We start from the raw sequence: 21,683 nt of genomic DNA on the forward strand, positions 1-21,683 counted from the left end.
TCAATGGGAGAACTCCTTCATTCTCTTTGACAGGCATATATCTTGCTGTGTATATTTTCTCTGATTATTTTTTGTTATTAAATTGAATCCATTAAGTTAAATAAATTCCTTTCCTATTCACCATGTGAATTACCAGTTGTGGAACTGGTAATAGATGGAAAAAGGGTTATGCCTTGGATAGAAATCTCATAGTTCTGTTTTCCCTCAATTAAGGAAATATTGATTAAAAGTTATAATGAAACTGAAAATCATACTCCTAAAATAATAGTATTTATGTGAGTAGTTAGATATAATTCTCATCTAGTACACTCTCTCTCTCTCTCTCTCCTGAGGCATGTAGAGTAGCCTATGGTTCCAATTTGCTTCTTCCTCTCCTGACAGGGAAAAAGTTTTCCTTGGAGAAGCATGATGTGCTGTGTGTGAAATTTAACAAAAGTGTAAACTGATACAATTCTCCTAGGAAGATATTATTAACAAGATAATATTACTGATAATAAAAGATGAGTCAAATATCATTACCTCTTTCCATAAGACCCTGAGTTAAAGATGTAACTCATTTTTATGAGCATAGAACAAAGAAAAGAACAAAAAATCATGTAATTGGCCAGAATTTCAGAGGTGAAAGATTATTATTGATTATCTTAAAGAAAGTAGGTATAGTCCTCATGTGGGATGAAGATAACTTCTTTCTAGCCCTCAGGAATGCTTTTATGATTTTATGAGTTCTACCTGGGTCCTGTGGTTACTAATAAGAGCAGACTTACAGGGAACTAGATAAGACTATCTTTTGAAAGGTAGAACAAGGTCACATACACATTTTGCAGTATTCTAGGCAACTCCAATCCAAATCCAATAAACATTTATTAAGTGCCCACCTAGTGTCAGTCACTGTGCTAAGTGCTAGACATGCAATTAATAAAACAAAGAAACTCCTCAAGGAGTTTACAATCAAAGGAAGAAACAGCACATAGAAAATAGAAAAAGAGGGGAGCATTAGGGTATCTAACTCCAAAGCAGCTTGTTCTATGGAGTTCAAACGAGGTGAAGTAGTAGATGCAAAGTGGATTGAGCTGAGACCAAAGTCAACTCTCTAAAAAGGAAAGCATTGGAGGCGTTTGCTACTCTGATTTCTGCTCGCCCAGAGGGCAGAGGAGGTTGAGATAGTATTAATCAAGACTTGAGTGAACAATGTGGTAATGAGTTTGGAAGTCATGATCTTCTCTTTGGGAGGGAAAACCAGTCAGGGCAGCAGAGGTAAAATAGAGACTAAGATTTCTAGGGCAGAAATTGAATTGCAGAATTGCAGAAAAGATGATGAGCTGTATTAGTATGGGGAGTTTTCTCACTTGGAGTTCACAGATCCAATCCTTGTTCCTATATAGCATTAATATCACTAGGAAAAAGAGATCACTTTGCTTCTTTTAACCCATATTTTTAAGTACTTGAGCATGAGAACAATTGGGACATCTTTAATTATATAGAGGTGATTTATCCTCTTTCCCATTTCATCACATGATTTTGCAAAGATCCTTCCTTTCAATGTACTGGTGTGTGTGTGTGTGTGTGTGTTTTAATAAAATTGATGACCCATGCCAGAGCCAAGATGGTTAAGAGTAGATAGGATTTTGCCTAAACTCTTCCTGGCTTCCCTCAAAATCAACAGCAGATCAAGGCTCTGAACAGATTTTGGAGTGAAAGAAGCAAAAATTTTTTGAAGTGTAATAAATTTACAACTAAATGGAAGGACTTCAGAAAAGGTCTATTTCAATCATGTGGGGAGGGAAACATAATGGGAGGAATATGACCCAGCACAGGTGCAGCAGAGGAAGACCCAGGAAATAGAGCCCCTGCACGGGAACTCTAGTGGAAGGCCCTTAGCCAAAATATAGGAGCACTGGTTCAGAACCCAGTGGATCAGCATACTAGCTGTGAGACTTCCAACACAACTACAGAAAGCAAATAGTGAAAACCCCAATTGAACAGGAATGACTTGGCCAGGCCCACCCAGCCCAGGGAGGAAATCTGCAGCACTGCAGGCCCCAAGGCAATATAAAACCACTGTCACCCTGTAGGGGAAGTTCAGGATAATATCTCCTGTACCCTAAGAGAGACCTCAACCTTTAAAAAGCAAAAAGCTCTAACCATAGATAGTTATTATGGAGACAGGAAAGAACAGACCTCAAATCCTGAAGACATTAAAGCAAAACACCTCCAGATGAAGTCTCAAAGGGGATATGAACTGGTGTCCAACTCAAAAGACTCTCTTGGAAAAATTAAAAATGATATTAAAAGAGAAAAGAAAATAGGGAAAGGAAATGAGTGCTATGCTGAAGAATTACCAAACTGGGGAAGAGAGCCAACAGCTTGGAAAAGGAGACACACACATTGACTGAAGAAAACTACTTAAAATACATTTGTTGAAATGGAAAAGAGAACAACCCCTTAAAAATAGATTTGGTGAAATGGGAAAAAAATTCAATGAAAAACTTATTTAAATTTTCAATTGGCCAAATTCAAAAGGAGGTAAAAGGTTAACTTAGAATTGATAAATGGAAGAGAATGACTCAATGAGACATCAAGAATCAGTTTAACAAAAGAAAAAAAGAAAAAATAGAAGAAAATGTAAAATACTTCAATGGAAAACAAGTGACATCAGTAATAGATCCAGGAGCAACATATTTAAGTATAATTGGACTACCTGCAAACCACAATGAAAAATAATCTGGACATCATCTTTTAAGAAATCATCAAGGAAAACTTCCCTGATATCCTAGAATGAGAAGTTAAAATAGTCATTGAAAGAATCCACTGATTACCTCCTGAAAGAAACCCCAAAATGAAATCTCCAAAGAATTTTGTAGCTTAATTATCAGATCAAGGAGTAAATACTGCAAACTGCCAGAAAGACACAATTCAAATATCAAGGAGTCCCAATCAGAATTACCCAGGACCTAGCAGCTAGCACTTTAAAGTATTAAAGGATCAATGCTTTCTCTGTTCTTTTTTTCCTTCAAATTAGAGCAAACAGGTTACAATTAAGTCCAATTAAGAAGTTAAAACTCATAAGGCATTTATTTTATGCTAAACACCTTTTCAATCTCAATCAAATGACCAATTACCTAATTCCTCAATCATTGCTCTTAAAACTTAACCAAACTCCTTAAATCAACACAACAGACAGTCAAGTCACAAACACCGACTGCACAGACACAATATTTAACAATAACAACAACCAAAAAAGCAAGAGTCAAATTCCTGATACCTCAGTAGTGCCGTGAAGGGAGTTTTTAGGTTGACAATCTTTCCCTCCCAGAAACCTAAAATGAGCTTTTTCAAAGATTAAATAGGCTTCCAAATTCCAGTGTGGTACATTCTCTCCCTCCACAGAGAGTGCCCAGATTTTGTTTTGTTTTATTGTTGTTGTTTTGGTTTTGGGGTTTTTTATTTTTTTGCATTTTACACACAAAAAATACTCAGGACGAAATTGTGCCTAATGGCACCCAGATTTGCACCCAAACCAAGTAGTGCTTAAAAGAAACACCCAGATTTTGCCCAAAGGCACACAAACCAGATAGTGCCACAGGGCATCCCATTGGCACTTCCCAGAGTTGTAAGGCTCATCAGCCGAACGTTTTCTGGGGACCCAGATTTGCTAGCAATCAGACCACACAGAAAACTTAGCCTGCAGTGGTTTCAAAGCAGAATCTCCACTTAGGTCAAATATAGGTTTGCTGGTAGTGACTCCTTGCTGCAGCTGGAACTGGCCCCCAGAGGCCAGCTCCCTTAAAAAGTCCAGAACCAGCCGGCCCAAGGCTCCCCACAGAGACCTGCTGTTCTCCAATCTCTAATCTTGCCCTCAGATCTCATATGTTGTGGGGGGCCTCTAAATGTAATGCCAGAGAAACTGAAGCAAAACAGAGATTGGTTTTTAATTATTTTAATGTGGAGAGTTTAGACTAGCCAATCAAATGGGACTCATGTCCAAAAATCATTCGACCCTCAGCAACAGAAACAGGGAACTTTTAAATGGTTCTTAGCTAATTAGCATTTATAATCAGGATATAGAAATTGAGAAGGCAATTAGTCTAACATTTCACAGCTGTTGTCTTTACTTCAGAGAGGAGTCAACTTAGCATTTACATGATCAGCTTGGATCATGGCTCAGTTCCTGTCAGAGAAGTGAGTAAAACCATTCTTGGATTGAGAGGGACTTTTAACAAGGAGTTAGGCAGGAATTGAGATAACATAATTTTATTCCAGGATAGTTTTGGATAAGGATGGAGTCAGAGTGGTGGGCACCTGGATCATTGTTTTTCTTTTCTATCCTTTACTGTGTCACAATGATATGTAAGACTCAATTTCCAGTCTTAGTGGTAAGGAAGGTGAGGGAGGGGAGCAGAGCCCAACAATATCAAGTTACAAATCCTTTTATCCTATTATTTGATATTAAAATATATTTTCAAATATTAGCAAAGATATATATAAATTTAACATATTTTTAGACATCAAAATCATAATTTCAGTACTTTTCATTCATAACAATTAAAATTTATCTAAACTTATGAAGTTTTATTCTTAAAAAAAATTTTTGTGCTGAGTGAAATGAGCAGGACCAGAAGATCATTATATACTTCAACAACAATACTATATGATGATCAATTCTGATGGATGTGGCCATCTTCAGTAATGAGATGAACCAAATCAGTTCCAATAGAGCAGTAATGAATTGAACCAGCTACACCCAGCGAAAGAACTCTGGGAGATGATTAAGAACCATTACATTGAATTCCCAATCCCTATATTTTTGTCCACCTGCAGTCTTTTTGTACAGCAAAATAACTGTTACAACATATATGCTTTAACATATTTAACATGTATTGGTCAACCTGCCATGGGGGGGGGAGGGGGGAGGGAATGAGGGGAATGAGGGGAAAAATTGGAACAAAAGGTTTGGCAATTGTCAATGCTGTAAAAATTACCCATGCATATAACTTGTAAATAAAAAGCTATAATAAAAAAATATTTTTCAAAAAAAAAGAAATAATAAAAAAATTTTTTGAAATATAATTTTTCTCATTCATACAACACATTGCACTGCCTATGTTTTTAGAGTAAAAGACAGTGAATTTTTTCCCCAGGCATCAAATATGCCAATTACAAAAAATTACATTAGGAGAAGCTTGTAGTGGAATAAAAAACCTTACATTAATCACTGTTTAAAAACAAATGGAGAGAAGGAAAAGGGATTAATTAATTCTAAGAATCACTTGATAGCAAAGTAATCACATATTTTTGCTTTTTTTTTTAATAAATCTTTTAGCAGATGAAAGACCTCAGAATTCTTTTGAAAAAACTTTTCCTGACTTAGAAAAACAATAAAGAAATACATATTTAATATATAAATGGTAAGTAAACTCTTTTATTCCATTATTTTCACTTATGTGATAGTCTATGACTAGAAAAGAATGTTAGAAGTGTTTATGAAGACTTGTTAAGATTCTTATAAGGTACTAAGATAGTGGAATTGATAGAGACAATAATTATCTAATTTAGCATGGTTCAGTATGATTGATCTGATCCAACAAGGAGATGTTATGGGCCAGAACTTGAAACAAGGTCCTAAGTGGAATTGAAGAGACAATGTCTAAATCTAGTTTAGAATTGATTTAATCCTACAACAAATAATGGTTTCCCAGTGATATAATGATTGGTGTATACTCAAGTGTACAGCATTTAAGCAAGAACCTCTCAGGGCCAGACACATAAGGCCACTCTCGGAGGCCGAGACAGATTCATTCCATATTCCACCTTTGTGCTGGCTGAACACATTCGGAGGGAGCTGGGGGCTGAAACTCAAGACTTTGAAGGACACAATAAAGGATTTGGATTTTAACTCCTGACTGCATTGGGGTGGTTACACTGAACTGAAACAAAGGGTGCCCCTAGAAGCCCCCCAAGAAACCTGCTCCCATAGAACATTATATTTTAGAGAAGAGAATATTACAAAGACTGATAACATATTTTAATAATTTGTTCATTTTATCAAAAATAAAAAACCATAGTAAAATTATGAGATTGATATAAAATACATTTAATATAATGCATTTTGTAAATCTGACTACATTTTGTGTTGTGTGGTGCTATTTTCTCTTCAAGAAATCGGTATTATAATAGGTAATAAACCCTTACTTCTTTGTTTTGTAGAGTAATATTTCAGAAGAGTAAAGGAAGAAAATACTCCCTACTTTCTAGATTCTTCTTCTTCCCCTTTGCACACGTGGTGGCTTATGTTTGTGGAACATAATTGACACTTGAGTCCATAAATGCTTTAGATTAGTTGGGATTGGTTTTTATCTCTATTTGTTTTGCCATAAAGAATGATTCTTTGAATGAATAAAGGAGGGAGAAGGATATATTTGGAAAGAAAAACACAATATAAAAACAGATACATCAATAAGACTGAAAAATGCAACTCAGAATTTTGCCAGAAATGAAAACAAGCTCAGTGGGCAGCTGGTGGTGCAGCAAATAAGAGTGCCCAAGTTCAAGTACAGCTTCAGGTATTTGCTGTATGACCTTGGGAAAACCCTTGATTCTTTTTGCCTCAGTTTCCTCCTCTGTAAGATGCGGTGTTGAAGGAAATGGCAAACCCCTCTAGTATCTTTAACAAGAAAATCCCAAACGGGGTCACAAAGACTTGGACGCGAGTGAGCAATAACAACCCTGCACGGAGAGTTTTCTGGTTCTCTTCTCGTTTCAGAAAACCGGGAAATTTGCTTCTGCTGTTATTTATCTCCTTCTGCCCTCGAGCACTCCTGTATCCCAGGAAGTGGCTCAGCAACGCGCGCTGTCAGTTCTTGCAGAGCAAAGAGGTAGAACGCGGGCAGTAGGGGATGTGGGAGACCCGGATTCAAGCCCAGCTGGAGGTACGCGCTGGCTGGGTGACCCTTGTCCCATCACCTTAGTTTCCCCTTGGGTAAAACAGGATGGGCACAGTCCCGCTCCCCCGGGCTCGGAAACCCAGTGAGACAATTCCTGCGAGGGACTTGTCCGGCCCCCAAGCCCTCAGCGTGTGCTCTCCCCATCCCCCAGTCAGTCCGCCCCGAAGCCCCGCCCTCTCCCGGTTCGGGTTCCTGGGCAGTACGGCTGCGCATCCTCTCCTGCCCGGAAGTCCTCATGCCCTGGACGCCAGGCGGCGGCCCTCGGCTTCGCCTCCCTTCCTGCCCCGAAGAGCTTTCCAGAAACAGCAACCTCGGGCTGTCCCTGGACTCCCAGCGCTCAGCGGGCGCCCTCTTGCCCTTTCCCGCCCGCACTTCCGGGTCCTCCGGCCCCCCCTCCCCCTCCAACTCCTCCGGGGAAAGGAGCAAGACCCCGGGCGTCCACAGACAGCTACGGGCTGACTCGCCCCGAGACACGCTTCCCTCCGCGTCCGCATTTCTTTGGGGAGGCCTGGGGCCCGCAATGGCATTTCAGCAGGGCTCCGGGGTTGCCGCTTTTTGGACGCCGGAGTAAACAGGAAGCTACGGTCAGATTCGGTTTGGAGAAGCCCAGGCCTCCCCCCAAGTTGGGAGACCCAAGATGAGGGACTTTTAATTGGTCTTGGGGAGACCACGCTGGAGATATCGCGAGAAGCGGAGGGGGCGGGGCTCCAAGCCAGGAAGGGGCAGGGCAGGGCAGGACCACGTTCCAGGCAAGCGCAGAAGCCGCCGAAGCCTCGGGACTACGATTCCCAGAAGACCTAGTTCACCCGGAGAGCATTTTTAAAAGAGAATGAGCATTCCCTTTGCGTCCCCTCCGCCGTCACTCTTTTTTAAACTTTCTCACGTTTGTTGCTCGTTTCCTCTTCTTCCTCCTGACCGATCCGGGACGGGGTGAGCGGGATCCGAAAGCGTGACAACAGAAGGCCTGCGCCGGGGCCGGAGCACACCCAGTGGGCGGGGCCCCGCTAGGAACTAAAGAAGCCCTGTCCGGGATTACGGAGGCCGCGCATGGGCAAAGGAGTGGTCCCGAGGGCGAAGTCTGCAAACACCGTCGCTCAGAGCCGCGTTGGTACGGCCCCGCGCTGCTCCTGCCGCCCAGATCTCCGTTCTTCTTGCGTGGTGCGAGTCTGGTCCTTGGGCCTGAGGCCACATGCGCTTCTCTCCTCCTTCCGCCCCCCCCCCCCCCTTCCTGCCGCAGCGGGCCCCGCGGCACTCTCTTCCTGCTCTCCTGCTTTGTCCCAGCCGGTGGCCCCGCCCCGGGTTCCCCTCAGTGACCAGGGAGTTCTCATGGGCCTCTCTTCCTCCCCAGGATCTGCGCCTCCCGCGGCCCCTGCTGCGCCCCCAGAAGGAGACGATGGCCCCCGCAGTCGCTGCCAGGCCCGGCCAGGTGAGCGACGGCCGCGGCAGGATCCCGAGAGGTCCCGTGCCGAGCCTCCCCTGCCCCAGCTCCCAGGGGCTTTGTCAAAGTGAGCCCTCTCCCCCAAAGCTGGGGTTCCTCTGGTCCCCGAGTCCCCGTGCTCCCGAAACTGCCGGGCTGCGTTCCTTCTCTGGCCTCGGCTCTGCGGGTGCTCTCGATCCCTCGGTTTTTGTTTTTTTTTTTGGTCTCTAAAGAACTCTCTGGGAGTTGGGTTGGGACGGTCCTGCTATGGCGAGCTTTGACTCCCGCCTGCACTGTCATCTTTGTTAGGTGGGCTTTGCTTGTCACGAGCAATTCCCATTTCCCCAGGTGTTTAGTGTTGGGGGGGAGGGGGCGATTACAGGCAAGTGGTTCCTGGGGGAGGCTGGTGAGACCCCCAGATATAACGTCTCTGCAGGGTTTCCAGTGGATTCCTTTTCTTTCTCTCACTGCTGGATCTTGCGAGTTGGTATAGAGAAATGCTGATGATTGCGTGGGGTTATTTTATCCTGCAACCTTGATTTATAAAGTTCTTCATTGGCTTGACTGGTTCTTTATTTATTTTTAGGGTTCTCCTAAGCATATCTTCGTATCATCACAAAGTGTGATAGTTTTGTGCCATTCTTGTCTTATTTCAGTAGACAGGATTTCTAAGTGTTGAGTTAAAGTCTTGATAAAGGCCACCCCTTCTCCCCCATCTTATTGGGAAGGTTTCTGGTTTCTCCCCATCACGGGTGATGCCTGCCCTTGGTTTTTGTTTTGTTTGATAGAAGTTACTTTGCCACCTTTTTATCCTTGTGTATTCTGGTGTCTTTAGCAGTTAGAGGTGTTTTGTTTGTAGCCCTGAAGCTAATTTAACCTGTCTTCTCGTATGCGAAAGCCCTGAATGAGTCCAAGAGGAATACACACCTCCACCTCCAGCTCGCCTACTTTTTGTTTGCGCCGTTAGCTGGACTCTCAGTGCGTCCTTGAAGGGGGAAGCAACTACAAGACAGGCACAGCCAGGGTGTGCAGCTGGGACCCCTGGAGAAGAGCAGCCAGCTTCCTAGAATGTGCTTTTGCCATCCTACTTTTAAAAAGTACCGCCCTGCTTTTTTCCTTCATTGCTCCTCCCCTCTGATTACCGTTTGGGAGGGGGTTGCCCTCTATTTCTCCCATGAGACCTCCGCTCCTCCCCCATCCTCCTTATTTCTGTAACTATAAAATATTCAAGCTTCTGTCTGGATCAGGAGCGTCGTTGTGCTTGGTGTAGGAGTTCCAGTGTATACTCATTTCTCTTGTAATCTCTCCAGTTGTAGAAGTTAAGGGACTTTTGTTGTTTTTGTTACTGACATAGTCAAATATCCTTATAATTTTCCTAATAATAAATCAGTGCTATATTACTAGTATAAATACAGCTTGGTTGTAATATATGATCTTTGTGATACATATTACTGCAATGTCCTATTAAAATTTTCTTTAAAATTTTTGCCTTAATATTCATTCAGAAACTTGTTTTGTTGCTTTCTTTTTCCAGTTTTGTTCTCTCTGATTTTGTAATCAAAATTATATGTTATAATAAACTTGATTGGAGCCTTTACCCTTTTTTATTTTTAATATATTATTGCAATTAATTATCCTTTAAAAGTTTGGCAGAATTCACTTGAAAATCCATCTTCTCAGCTAGCTCACTTATGAACTATTCAATTTGCTTTTTTTTTTTTTTTTTTAAGTATTTTATTTCCTCATTTGTTAATCTGGGCAATTTATATTTTTTGTAAAAATTCTTACATTTCACTTAAATTGTCAGTTTTATTGTCATATTATAGCACAAAATAGCTCCTAGTAATGACTTCATTGGTGATACATTGTCCCTTCTCATTCTTTATATTGCTAATTGAGTTTTCTATCTCTAAAAAAATCAAATTAGTCACTTGTTTAATTTATTAGTTTTTCATTAAATCAGCTCTTGAGTTTTTTTATTAGTTCATTGGCTTTTATTTTTTACTTTAAATCTCCCCACTGATTTTTCAGGATTTCTGTTTCAGTTTTCAATTTGGGGACTTTTAATTCATTCTTTTTCTAATTTTTAGTTTATTAGTTATATGACAAATTCACTGAAATGTTGTAAATGTTTAGAAGAAAATTTTTTGATAAGTAAATGTCTTCTCCCTTCTTTCATTCCTTCTTTCTCTTTGTACCTCTCCCCCTCTTGATTTCATGTTTTTGAAGTCTTTCAGGCTTTACTCAGAATATAAGAAATTTTAGGGATTCGCACCAATTGACTCACAGAGATCCTTCTATCATTTTGTTAGAATCTGATTACAAAAAAAATTTTTTTGCATCTCGTATTTATAACAAAATGAAGAGGAAAACCAAGCACTATTTGGCTATTTTATGTTATAATTAGTAACATTTTTAACAATTGCCTACAAGGAGAAAGATGGATGAAAGATACCCTTTTTGAGCTCTTCCAGAAATTCTTTTTAATTCATATTTCTCTTTGCATGTAGGAGTTTTGTCACTCCTCAGGTTTCTCTCTGTTTTAATCTTTCCTGTTGTTGTAGTGGCTTTCTATGGTTAGGGCTTGACTTTTAAAATTGAACTTTGCTCCTGGGCTAGAGAGGGCACTGTCCCAAGTTCCTTATGTTAGGGTCAGGGGTGGCCTGCTGCCCAGGGTCATGAGCCCTGATTTCTATTTTGTTCTGGGGACTAATAGCCTCCCAGTGCCTTGCCCAGACATTGCCTCTGTGCTATGCACAGAGTGAAACAGCTTTCCTGCAATGCTAAATTATCTTGGGCTGGAAACTGATTTCATCCCAACTTTTTGTGGGTAATACCACCTGGAGGTATGATTTTAAATTGTTTGGAGGGGAATTTGGGAGAGTTCAGGCAAGTATCTTGACTTTTCTCTGCCATCTTGACTCTCCCAAATCTCTTTTTGCAGTGGCAGAGAATTGGAAATTGGAGAACTTTTACAAATGACTTTTGATCCTCAGAATTATTTGATAAAGTAAGTCAGGGCAAGCCACCCTCATTTTCTAAAAGGGGAAACTAAAGGACTTTCTACGGGGCACAAAAGAAATTTCCTGATTTCTGGTTTTCTTCCATTAGCTCATGTTAAAACAATTCAGTAAGAGTTCTTCAGTTAAATCTTCTTCACACATATAGCTTAGCAAACAAGACAGATCAGGAAGAAGAAAGCGCTAATGTTCCATAGCTGGATTTTCCTGTAAATTTGAAGGATAGATCAAAGTGTATGGGGAAAACATTTCAAAGTGACCTGATGTACAGTGACTGATGTAAAGGAATCTCTTAGATCATACATTATTTTCCAGTAAGAGAAGGTTAAAAAGAATGTTTTTTTCATCTTCAAGGAAACTAAAGGTGATAGTTTTTTGCTTAAAAAAAAAGTTTGTAGTAAATGTTGATAATCCCTAAATGATATGTACTTGTAAGTTCAAGGTAGTCTGGAAGAGAAAAATGTTCACAACCTTCATTTGTAGCTTTTCTCCTGGTACCCCCTCAGCATTTTTTTTTAGCAGTTCTGCCCAATGTCTTCTACTAAAGGATAGTGACTTTGTGTATGTGTGTAAAATTGAGAGGACATAGGAAGAAGAGAGGTTGGGGGATGCCCTCCACACCTCCAGGGCATTTTTGGCTATAGGGTAGGCTGAGAGAGGTACTGCAGTAGTGCCAGACATGTAATGGTAATAAATACTTTTTTCCAGTCAAGGGGCAAAGTTTTATTATAATGCTTGGGCAAAGTTCCTAATGAACTCAAAATTAATAAGGAGAAAGATGGGATCTTTTATGAGAAAGGCCTCAAAATAAGGTAAAGTAACTTTGCTAATTGTGTGCATTAGTAAATCAATTTTTGGTCATGGACATTCTGCTTATACAAGATGGCCTCTGTAGCTTCACCCCAAGATTGTATAAGGTAACAGTGAGCATCAGTACAGGATAGCTCCGGCTGTACAAGATAATTCTACAGGGTCAGCTTGTTCCTTACTGGGACCCACTTAGATACTGGGTTGCTACCAGGGACAGTGTCTTTTGCAAGGGATATTACTATTAGGGGAGGAAGAACAGAAAGGCTAGAATTTGAAAGAGGAGGAGGGATAGAGGAGTGTGGTTGTTTGAAAGAAAAAATATATTTTTTGTTATCTATATAGTAAATATGGTATATTATTTAATAATATATTATTATAACATATAATGTAATAATAATATAATAATAGATAATATAACTAATAATAAAATAAGTATAGTAAATCTATATTTTTACTATCTATATAGTAAAACTATATAAACTATAGTTTTACAGATAGGAGGTGAAAGTCCCTTATGCTCACCTTTGGTTCCAGAAGCATTGAACATAATTATGTTCATTTTAGAGAACCGCATTTCAAGAAGCACAGTGAGGAAGTGATCAGGATGAGGAGAGGCAGCCTTTGTGCTGAAGAGATCAGGCTGACTGATTGAAGGAACTATGGAGATTAATTGTGGAAGAGAAGACTTAGGGCCACATGACAATGATCTTCAGTTAATCATTGTTTTACTTCAGTAAGTAGAAAAGGAATGGGCCTACTACAGCTTCAGCTCAGAGAATTACACTAAGGGTCCTGAGTACACATTTGAAAAAAAGCACATATTTAAACTTAATTGTCATTGGATCTATTACCAATAGTAAACACTATTTCAGCACCCATGTGACAGACACTATGCTTAGTGCTGAAGATACAAAGGAAGGCAAAAATAGCTTCTGCCTTCAAGGAGGGAATTCTTAAAGTGCCAGCTATGCATCAGGTACTGTACTGGGTTACAGATAAATAAATGAAACAGTCTCTATTAGGAGTGTCCATTTGAACGTTATAACAGCTTTATAGAGGTAAGCACAACTATTTTTGTTGTTTCAGAAATCAGTGACATTCCAGGATGTGTCAGTGGAATTCACTTGGGAAGAGTGGGAACATTTGAACTCAACTCAGAAGGAATTGTACCGGGATGTGATGCTGGAGAACTATATGAACTTGGTCTCTTTGGGTAAGAATACTTAACCCCTTTACAATCTTGAGATATAGGTATAGATATAGATACATACATACATACATACATATACTATGCAGACTTTCAAGATTTTAAGTTACTCTTTAGTGTTTTAGTGTACAAAAATAAAGTGTTCCTAATCCTTTTCTAGCCAAGAGATGGGTACTTATGCTGTTTCCAAGAAAAGGGTCTTTGTTTCATAAATGTGGAAACTGATTTTTTATTATCCTTGAGCATGTATCTTGTTCTCTGTGTTATTTTAAATTGAATATTAAGTCCTATTCTGTAACCAATTATCCCATAGTATAACCTTCAGTGGTCCCAAGTCCTATCCTTGGAGTCATCCTAGCATGTCTACTTTCTCCCCCCCTCCCCAAAGGGAACCTGAACATGTTTTGAATTTTCTTTTTAAGTTTATAAGGGTGCTTTTTAAAAAAATGTCATTTTTCTCTCTGCCCCCTCTCATACTTAAAAATAAACCCTAATACACTTTTCAATCAGCCCATTGAGCCCTTCTTGATTGAAAAAAAAATCTCGCACAAAATTAGCTAACATAGATAGTACCCTTGGTGTTATAAGACACATTCTGCACCCTTGTTTCCTCACCTTTCTACTAAGAGTTGTGATAGAGTTCATTTATCTGTTCCATGATGAAATTCTGAGATGATTATCCCTAACACTTTTTGCTTTTCAATGAACAGGATTTGCAGTTTCCAAACCAGATGTGATCTACCAATTGGAAAGAAAGAATGAATCTTGGATGCCGGAGCCAGATATTCTAAGAAGTAGCTGTCCAGGTGACTATATAAAACCTGAGGAGATGGGTCATTAGCAAAATACTGCCCTATTGGCCATTTTAGATTGAAGCTCTTGTAAAATATAGAAAAAGAGCTATGATTTTAAAACAATATTTTAACTCAAGATGTTAATTTTTTATGTATGCCTTTATTCATATGTACCTTCACTTTTAAAGAATGTTGTTGCCTTAGTACAAGAATAATATCTCCTCTTCTATTCATTGAAGGTGATCACAAGTAGGCATTCCCCTGCCTCACTTCCATCATTTTATTTCTCCTTGTAATATTTTCTTCTGTGTTGTTTTATGATAATATTGCTTTGCTGCTCTTTCTTTTTAAAATATTTAATTGTAACCTAATTTACCTTCCTTTTAGAGTTCCATTTTATGCCAACATCTTTTTTTTTAATTCTTTGAAATTATCTCCATAAAGGCACAATAACATGTTCGTGTGACAGGATATAATCCTGTCATTGGACCTTTTGGTTTTCCACATTTGGTTATTTCCCAGAAAGCTGTGGTGAATGTTTTTTGAGAGATCTTTCTTTGCTTTCAGGAACATGTTAGATGAACCATTTTCAGATTTCAAGAACCATTAGATGAAAGCACATGAACAGATATTTTAGCTCTAGCTTAAATTGCTTGGATGCTTTATAGAAAAATCGTAAAAGTAGCTTCCTAAGTATCTTTCAACCATAAGTGCCAAAATTTGTTATTTTAAATTATCTTTGCTAATATGATTGCTATTTGGTGAGACCTCTAAGTGGTTTTCAGTTTTAATTACTTGATTATCAGAGTTTGAGTAATTTGTTAGATAATTATTAGTAATTTCTTTTCTGAAAAATAACTATGTCTTGATTATTCATCTTTTGGAATTAGATCTTACTTTTACAAATTTGAATTCCTTACAATATAGATATGTTGGATTTATAGAAGTTTATGGCAGTGATTGTCTAATATGACCTTTTTTTTGGTCATATTTCTTCTTTATTCTATTTAGTTTATGTTTCTATCTTTCCTCCTTATGCTAAATTCATCGATTCTCTATTTTTCTTATGTTCAGTTTTTACCTCAGATAATAATATGGACATATTTGCAAGTTCTCAAATTCATCTGTCATTTTCTGAATGCCACCCAAATGTCAAGAATTTATAGCAGAGTAATGGCTGATTCATCTTTCCACATATTTGATCCCAAGTCACTTCATTCATATGTTAACTTTGAGTCACTATGCCTTCACGTAAGATAAACTGTAATTCTTAGTGAGAGACCAGTGAGAGTAGTCTCGCAAGCGGGAAGAGAAAAGTATAGTCCTAAAACCTTGAGCAAGTAGGACCCTTGGGAAAGAGGGGAAAAGGCAACTTAATCAGCTCTTTATTCTTCCTTTCAGGGAGTAAAGAATTTCCTGAAGAGAAACCTTATGAATGTGTTGTCTGTGGGAAGGCCTTCAGTATTAAGACACAACTTACTGTGCATCAGAGAATTCACACTGGGATGATTCTTTATGAATGCAGTGAATGTGGGAAGACCTTCTATCGGAACTCAGATTATATGAAACATCAAAGAATTCATACTGGAGAGAAACCTTATGAATGTAGTATATGTGGGGAGGCCTACAGTAGCAAGTCATATCTTATTATGCATCAGAAAATGCATGCAGAGACACCTTGTGAATATAGGGAGTATGGGAAGGCCATCCATGAAAAGTCAGCATTTATTCAACATCAAAGAATTCACACTGAAGAGAAACCTTATAAATGTAGTGAATGTGGAAAAGCTTTCAGGAACAGGTCCCAGATTATTGAACACCAGAGCATTCACACTGGAGTGAGACCTTATGAATGTGCTGAATGTGGGAAGGCCTTTAGGACTAAGACATATTTTACTGAGCATCAGAGAATTCATACTGGAGAGAAACCTTATGCATGTAGTGAATGTGGGAAGCCCTTCAGGAGTAAGGCACAACTTAATATGCATCAGAGAATTCATACTGGAGAGAAACCTTATGGATGTAAGGAATGTGGGAAGGCTTTCCTGCGCAATTCAGATCTTATGCAACATCAGAGAATTCATACTGGAGAGAAACCTTATAACTGTAGTATGTGTGGGAAGGCCTTCAGGATTAAGACACAACTTACTCTGCACGAGAGAATTCATACTGGAAAGATTTTTGTTGACTGTAAGGAGTGTGGCAAGGTCTTCAATCGGAATTCGGATTATATTAAACATCAGAGAATTCATACTGGGGAGAAACCTTATGAATGTAGGGAATGTGGGATGGCCTTCAGACTTAAAACACAGCTTTTTGTGCATCATAGTATTCACACTGGAGAGAAACCTTATGAATGTAATACTTGTGGGAAGACCTTCACTAGCAAGTCATCTCTTACCATGCACCAGAGAATTCATACTGGAGAGAAACCTCATGAATGTAAGGAGTGTGGGAAGGCTTTTCACTGCAACTCAACACTTATTCGCCATCAAGTAATTCACACAGAAGAGAAGCCTTATGAATGTGGAAAATGTGGGAGGACTTTCAGGCTTAAGGCACAGCTTTCTATTCATTATATGATTCATACTGGAGAGAAACCTTATGAATGTAATGTATGTGGGAAGGCCTTCAGTAGCAAGTCTTATCTTATTGTGCACCAGAAAATTCATACTGGAGAGACACTTTATGAATGTAAGGAGTGTGGGAAGACTTTCCACTACAAGGCGGCACTTATTCGCCATCAAGGAATTCACACGGAAGAGAAGCCTTATGAATGTGGGGAATGTGGAAAGGCTTTCAGGCTTAAGACACAGCTTTCTATGCATCATATTATTCATACTGGAGAGAAACCTTACAAATGTAGTATATGTGGTAAGGCCTTCAATAGGAAGTCAACTCTTAATGCGCATCAGAAAATTCATACTGGGAGAGACACCTCATGAATATAAGAAGTGTGGCCAGACTTTCCACTACATCTTAGCACTCATTTGTCATCAAAGAATTCACACTGAAGAGCACTGTATGTAGTGAATGTGGGAAGACCTTCAAGAGGAATCAACTCTTAATATGCATCAGAGAATTTATACTGGGGAAAAGCCTTATGAATGTAGTCAACGTGGGATGGCTTTTAGGCTTAAGACATTTCTGTGCATCACAGTATTCACACTACAAAGAAACCTTAAAAATGTAAATGTGGGAAGGTCCTCAGAAGTTCCATTGCAGTGTCCATCAGAGAATTCATCCTGGAGAGATTCTTTATGAATGTAAGGAGTATGGGAGAGCTTACTTCTACAACTTAAAGCTTATGGTGCATCAAAGAAGTCGTACTGGAGGGTATAAACGCCTTTACACTGAGGACATTACTTTATATCCATCACAGAATTCATACTGGAGAGATTTCTCAGAAATGTAAGGATTGTGGGAAAGCCTCACATCTCCCAAGGGTGAAATCTAACAAGGTAAACTGAGGCAATTCCCAAGCTTAGAATATTTATTAAAAAGGTCATGCTGCCTGTCAATACATGGGTCAGTGGTTTGCCTCCATTTATACCAAAGACTTAGAAGCAAAAGGATACTTCCTCTTTTATAAATTTTGAGAAGTACAGAACAGGGTAGGTGACATCTTGGAATTAAAAATAACATCTGAGGCATGGGGAACAATAGGATTGATTGGAAAGTTAGAAATGGGAACTAGTAATAATCCCACCTCCATCCTCTCCCAATTGGCACTCTCAGGAGTGCATATTTTTCAAGCCCAGGTGCAAGATAGTGGTACAGACATAAAGCAGACCACATATCATTGAAGTGTAGCTAGGTGGTATGGATATGATACCTGACTCCAAAGGTCATTTAATTCCTTGAGGCAAGAATAGCTTAGCAGGAGAGCTAGATTTCTAAATTTAACCTATTATGAGACCCTTGGATTCTGAACTAAGTTTGGAGAGAGAGAGAACCAGATTTCAGTACTTGTAGGACAAAAGCAATAAGTTGAAAATGGGATCGATAAGAAAATAATGCAGGATCAATTAAATCTTCTCAATTTCCCTATTGATCAGAGAGAGAGAGAGAAATCTCATAGTTGACCTATCTATAAGCTAATCCTATGAGATCTTTAATAATCATTATCAACAATAGAATATATCAACAGAAATCTTTCAAGCAAAAGTGCAAAATAGTCTTTAACACAGTAATTAGTAATTGAGAAAGGATAACAAAACTGATTAATCATAACAGGATTACTAAAGCCATGGACTGAATTGAAAAGGGAAATTTACATGTCACAAGGCAATTAAGAAAACTAAGCAAACATAAATAAAAAAAGCCAAAGTAATAGAATAACGATTGACATTAACTAATGGTAAATCTTCACATATCCCAGTAATCTGCTCTTTTTTTTTTTTTTTTTAAGTTCCAAACTCTTTCCTTTCCTCTCTTCTTCCCCACTTTGCACTAGAGAAGGCCATTATACATATACTCCCATACAAATACATGTGTTACATATATGTTAAAATACTGTGCATACTTCTATCTTTTCTTTCTCTGGAGCTAGATAGCATCTTTTTTCTTTTTTTTTTTTAAATAACTTTTTATTGACAGAACCCATGCCAGGGTAATTTTTTACAGCATTATCCCTTGCACTCACTTCTGTTCCGATTTTTCCCCTCTCTCCCTCCACCCCTTCCCCCAGATGGCAAGCGGTCCTATACATGTTAAGTAGATTACAGTAGATCTTGGATACAATATATGTGTGCAGAAACAAACAGTTCTCTTGTTGCTCAGGGAGAATTGGATTTAGAAGGTATAAATAACCCAGGAAGTAGAACAAAAATGCAAGCAGTTTACATTCATTTCCTAGTGTTCTTTCTTTGGCTGTAGCTGCTTCTGTTCATCCTTGATCAATTGAAACTGAGTTAGATCTTCTCTTTGTCAAAGAAATCCACTTCCATCAGAATACATCCTCATACAGTATCGTTGTTGAACTATATAATGATTTCCTGGTTCTGCTCATTTCACTCAGCATCAGTTCATGCAAGTCTCGCCAATTCTCTCTGTATTCATCCTGCTGGTCATTCCTTACAGAACAATAATATTCCATAACATTCATATACCACAATTTACTCAACCATTCTCCAATTGATGGGCATCCATTCATTTTCCAGCTTCTGGCCACTACAAACAGGGCTGCCACAAACATTTTGGCACATACAGGTCCCTTTCCCTTCTTTAGTATCTCTTTGGGATATAAGCCCAGTAGAAACACTACTGGATTAAAGGGTATGCACAGTTTGATAACTTTTTGACCATAGTTCCAAATGATAGTGTCTTTTTTCATAGATCCTTGGTAATTGATTTGGATATAATACTCAGAAAAGTTTTTTTTTTTTTTTATTCAAACATTATTGTTACTATGCCCATTATCCTCTGGGTTCATCTCATTTCATTCTTTATTATTTTATGAAGGCCTTCCATATTTTTCTAAAACCAACCTAATCATCATTTCTTAAAGCACTGTAGCATTCCATCATAGTAACTCATTTTCAATGTCCATTTTATCAGCTCATTTTCTCTTGGATTCCAGATGTCTCATATAGCTGTCTGGTTCTGTGGAAATAGCTTGTCTTGGACATTCTGGAAAAAGTCTTGTTCTCAAAATAGTTCCAAAAAGGGCTTCTCTTCAACTTGGTGGCTTCTCTGGTTCACATCACTTATAGATTCTTAGACAGTCCTGCTAAAATCTTTTATAAAACGAATCACATAAACTTTGCTAAACCCTCCTAATTTTTATTTCTCCCATAACTCTTCAAATCTTGTAGTTGTGATACATTACATTAAAAATCCACAGTTCACTTGAGATATCAGAGAATTTCAATTCTTAATTACCTCCTTGCTATTTTTTCTTAATTCTGCAACTATATAAACATTGCCATCAAGATGCTGAACGATCTTTTAAAAATATGAGAATCTGACTTTAAAAGAAATCTTTCTGGGTATAGATTTGGCATGAAAGGAAAAAGTAGGCATATGATTATAGCAGCATCAATACTGGTACTCTTAAGTCACAGGGTCATATGATTCAACACATGCTTGGATGAAAATATCCTTAGTTCCATTTGTTTTCAAGTAATAATTTTATGAGCAGCCTAAGTATGTGACAGGGCCACATCTGTCTCTGAATTAACAGATGGGAAGAGGTCTTGTGTGGAAAACCTTATCCTTCTCAAAGTCTGTTTTCCCATCTTCCCCCAACCATTGTCTCAGAGCCAGACATCTATTGGCCACGATATCTCATTCCCATTGAACTGGAAGCATTTGATTTGACTTCAGACAATCATACTGGAAATCAAGGAATAATATCAGATTATACTTCCTACAAGTTTTTACCACACTTAACAAATTTCAAATTATTAGAAATACAATTATTGACACAATCCTATAGGTTGGAATAAATTAGCTAAGCAAATAATTTATCAGGTCTTTTAAAAAAAATCAAAAGATTTTAGCATTGCACCATTTCCCATTCTCAAATACAGCCTAAAATTCATCTTGTACCTTTTTAAAGTATAAGTAAATCAAGAGTGGAGTCTTATTAAGACTTATAAGTTGGTTAAAAAAAAAAAAAAGTCTAATTTCATTACAGAATATAAAAAAATTTCCCCAAATATTTCCCTCTTAATCAAGGATTGATTGTAGTGTTTGGGCTAGCTTTCTGGAATTAAAGCATGCAGGAGGCAGGAGAGCCACTAGGAAGATGATCAAAGATAGAATGTCCCATTTCTAGTCCAAATCAGCCCTTAAATACCTTAGTATGATTACATCATTACACAGACACACTATGTATGTGTGAACTAGAGAACCATTACATCACCATACTAAGCACTAAGTATGTATACTAAAGGACCATCATCTCATCAATTCCACTGAGTTAACACCTTGTTGTAAGTATCCTTGTTTCAAGTATACTTCTCCAAAGTTCTGACCCTCTACAAGTATTTATAATAAGAAAGGATGAGATTGCTTTCTAAATAAACCAATACACAAATTATTTCTTAGGGCTAATAATTAGATTTTCCTAATCTTTTTGAAGAACTATGGAGGGCAAATACAAGGAAAATTTTACAGGGTCTTTCTCCCCACTCCCCTTTTCTAAAAATTAAGCAATTATTAGTCTACTCTTTTAAAATATATCCAATTAAAAACAATAGTTTTTTTTAAAGGGAGATTGGTCTATAATTTTCTTTCTCTGTTTTCAACCTACCTAGTTTAAGTATCAGTACCACGTCTGTGTTATAAAAGGAATTTGGTAGGACTCCTTCAATCCCTATTTTTTCAAATAGTTTATATAGCATTGGGGTTAATTGTTCTTTAAATGTTTGGTAGAATTTACATGTAAATCCATCTGATCCTGGGGATTTTTTCTTAGGGAGTTGGTTAATAGCTTGTTCTATTTCTTTTCCTAAGGTGGGACTGTTTAACCAATTTACTTCTTTCTCT

At 38.4% G+C, this 21,683-nt stretch overlaps 1 protein-coding gene and 1 gene segment (V, D, J or C); one reads left to right on the forward strand and one right to left on the reverse strand.

Annotated features, from left to right (window-relative positions):
* LOC100935631 overlaps positions 1 to 21,683 on the reverse strand; it is an 824,790-nt gene that overhangs the window by 307,579 nt on the left and 495,528 nt on the right.
* LOC100918773 (zinc finger protein 420-like) lies at positions 7,024 to 18,774 on the forward strand. 4 transcript variants are annotated; one of them, XM_031957142.1, is made up of 5 exons: positions 7,024 to 8,099; positions 8,290 to 8,367; positions 13,275 to 13,401; positions 14,106 to 14,201; positions 15,591 to 18,774. In XM_031957142.1, the coding sequence occupies exons 1-5, from the start codon at positions 7,989 to 7,991 to the stop codon at positions 17,132 to 17,134; spliced, it is 1,956 nt and encodes a 651-aa protein (XP_031813002.1). In that variant the 5' UTR covers positions 7,024 to 7,988; the 3' UTR covers positions 17,135 to 18,774. The 4 variants fall into 4 exon arrangements, with proteins under 4 accessions (XP_031813002.1, XP_031813003.1, XP_031813001.1 ...); XM_031957143.1 differs by having other exon boundaries at positions 7,025 to 8,049; XM_031957141.1 differs by lacking the exon at positions 7,024 to 8,099 and having other exon boundaries at positions 8,122 to 8,367.

The sequence above is a fragment of the Sarcophilus harrisii genome, chromosome 2 (genome assembly GCF_902635505.1).
Source record: "Sarcophilus harrisii chromosome 2, mSarHar1.11, whole genome shotgun sequence".
In the NCBI taxonomy this organism is placed as follows: Eukaryota; Metazoa; Chordata; class Mammalia; order Dasyuromorphia; family Dasyuridae; genus Sarcophilus; species Sarcophilus harrisii.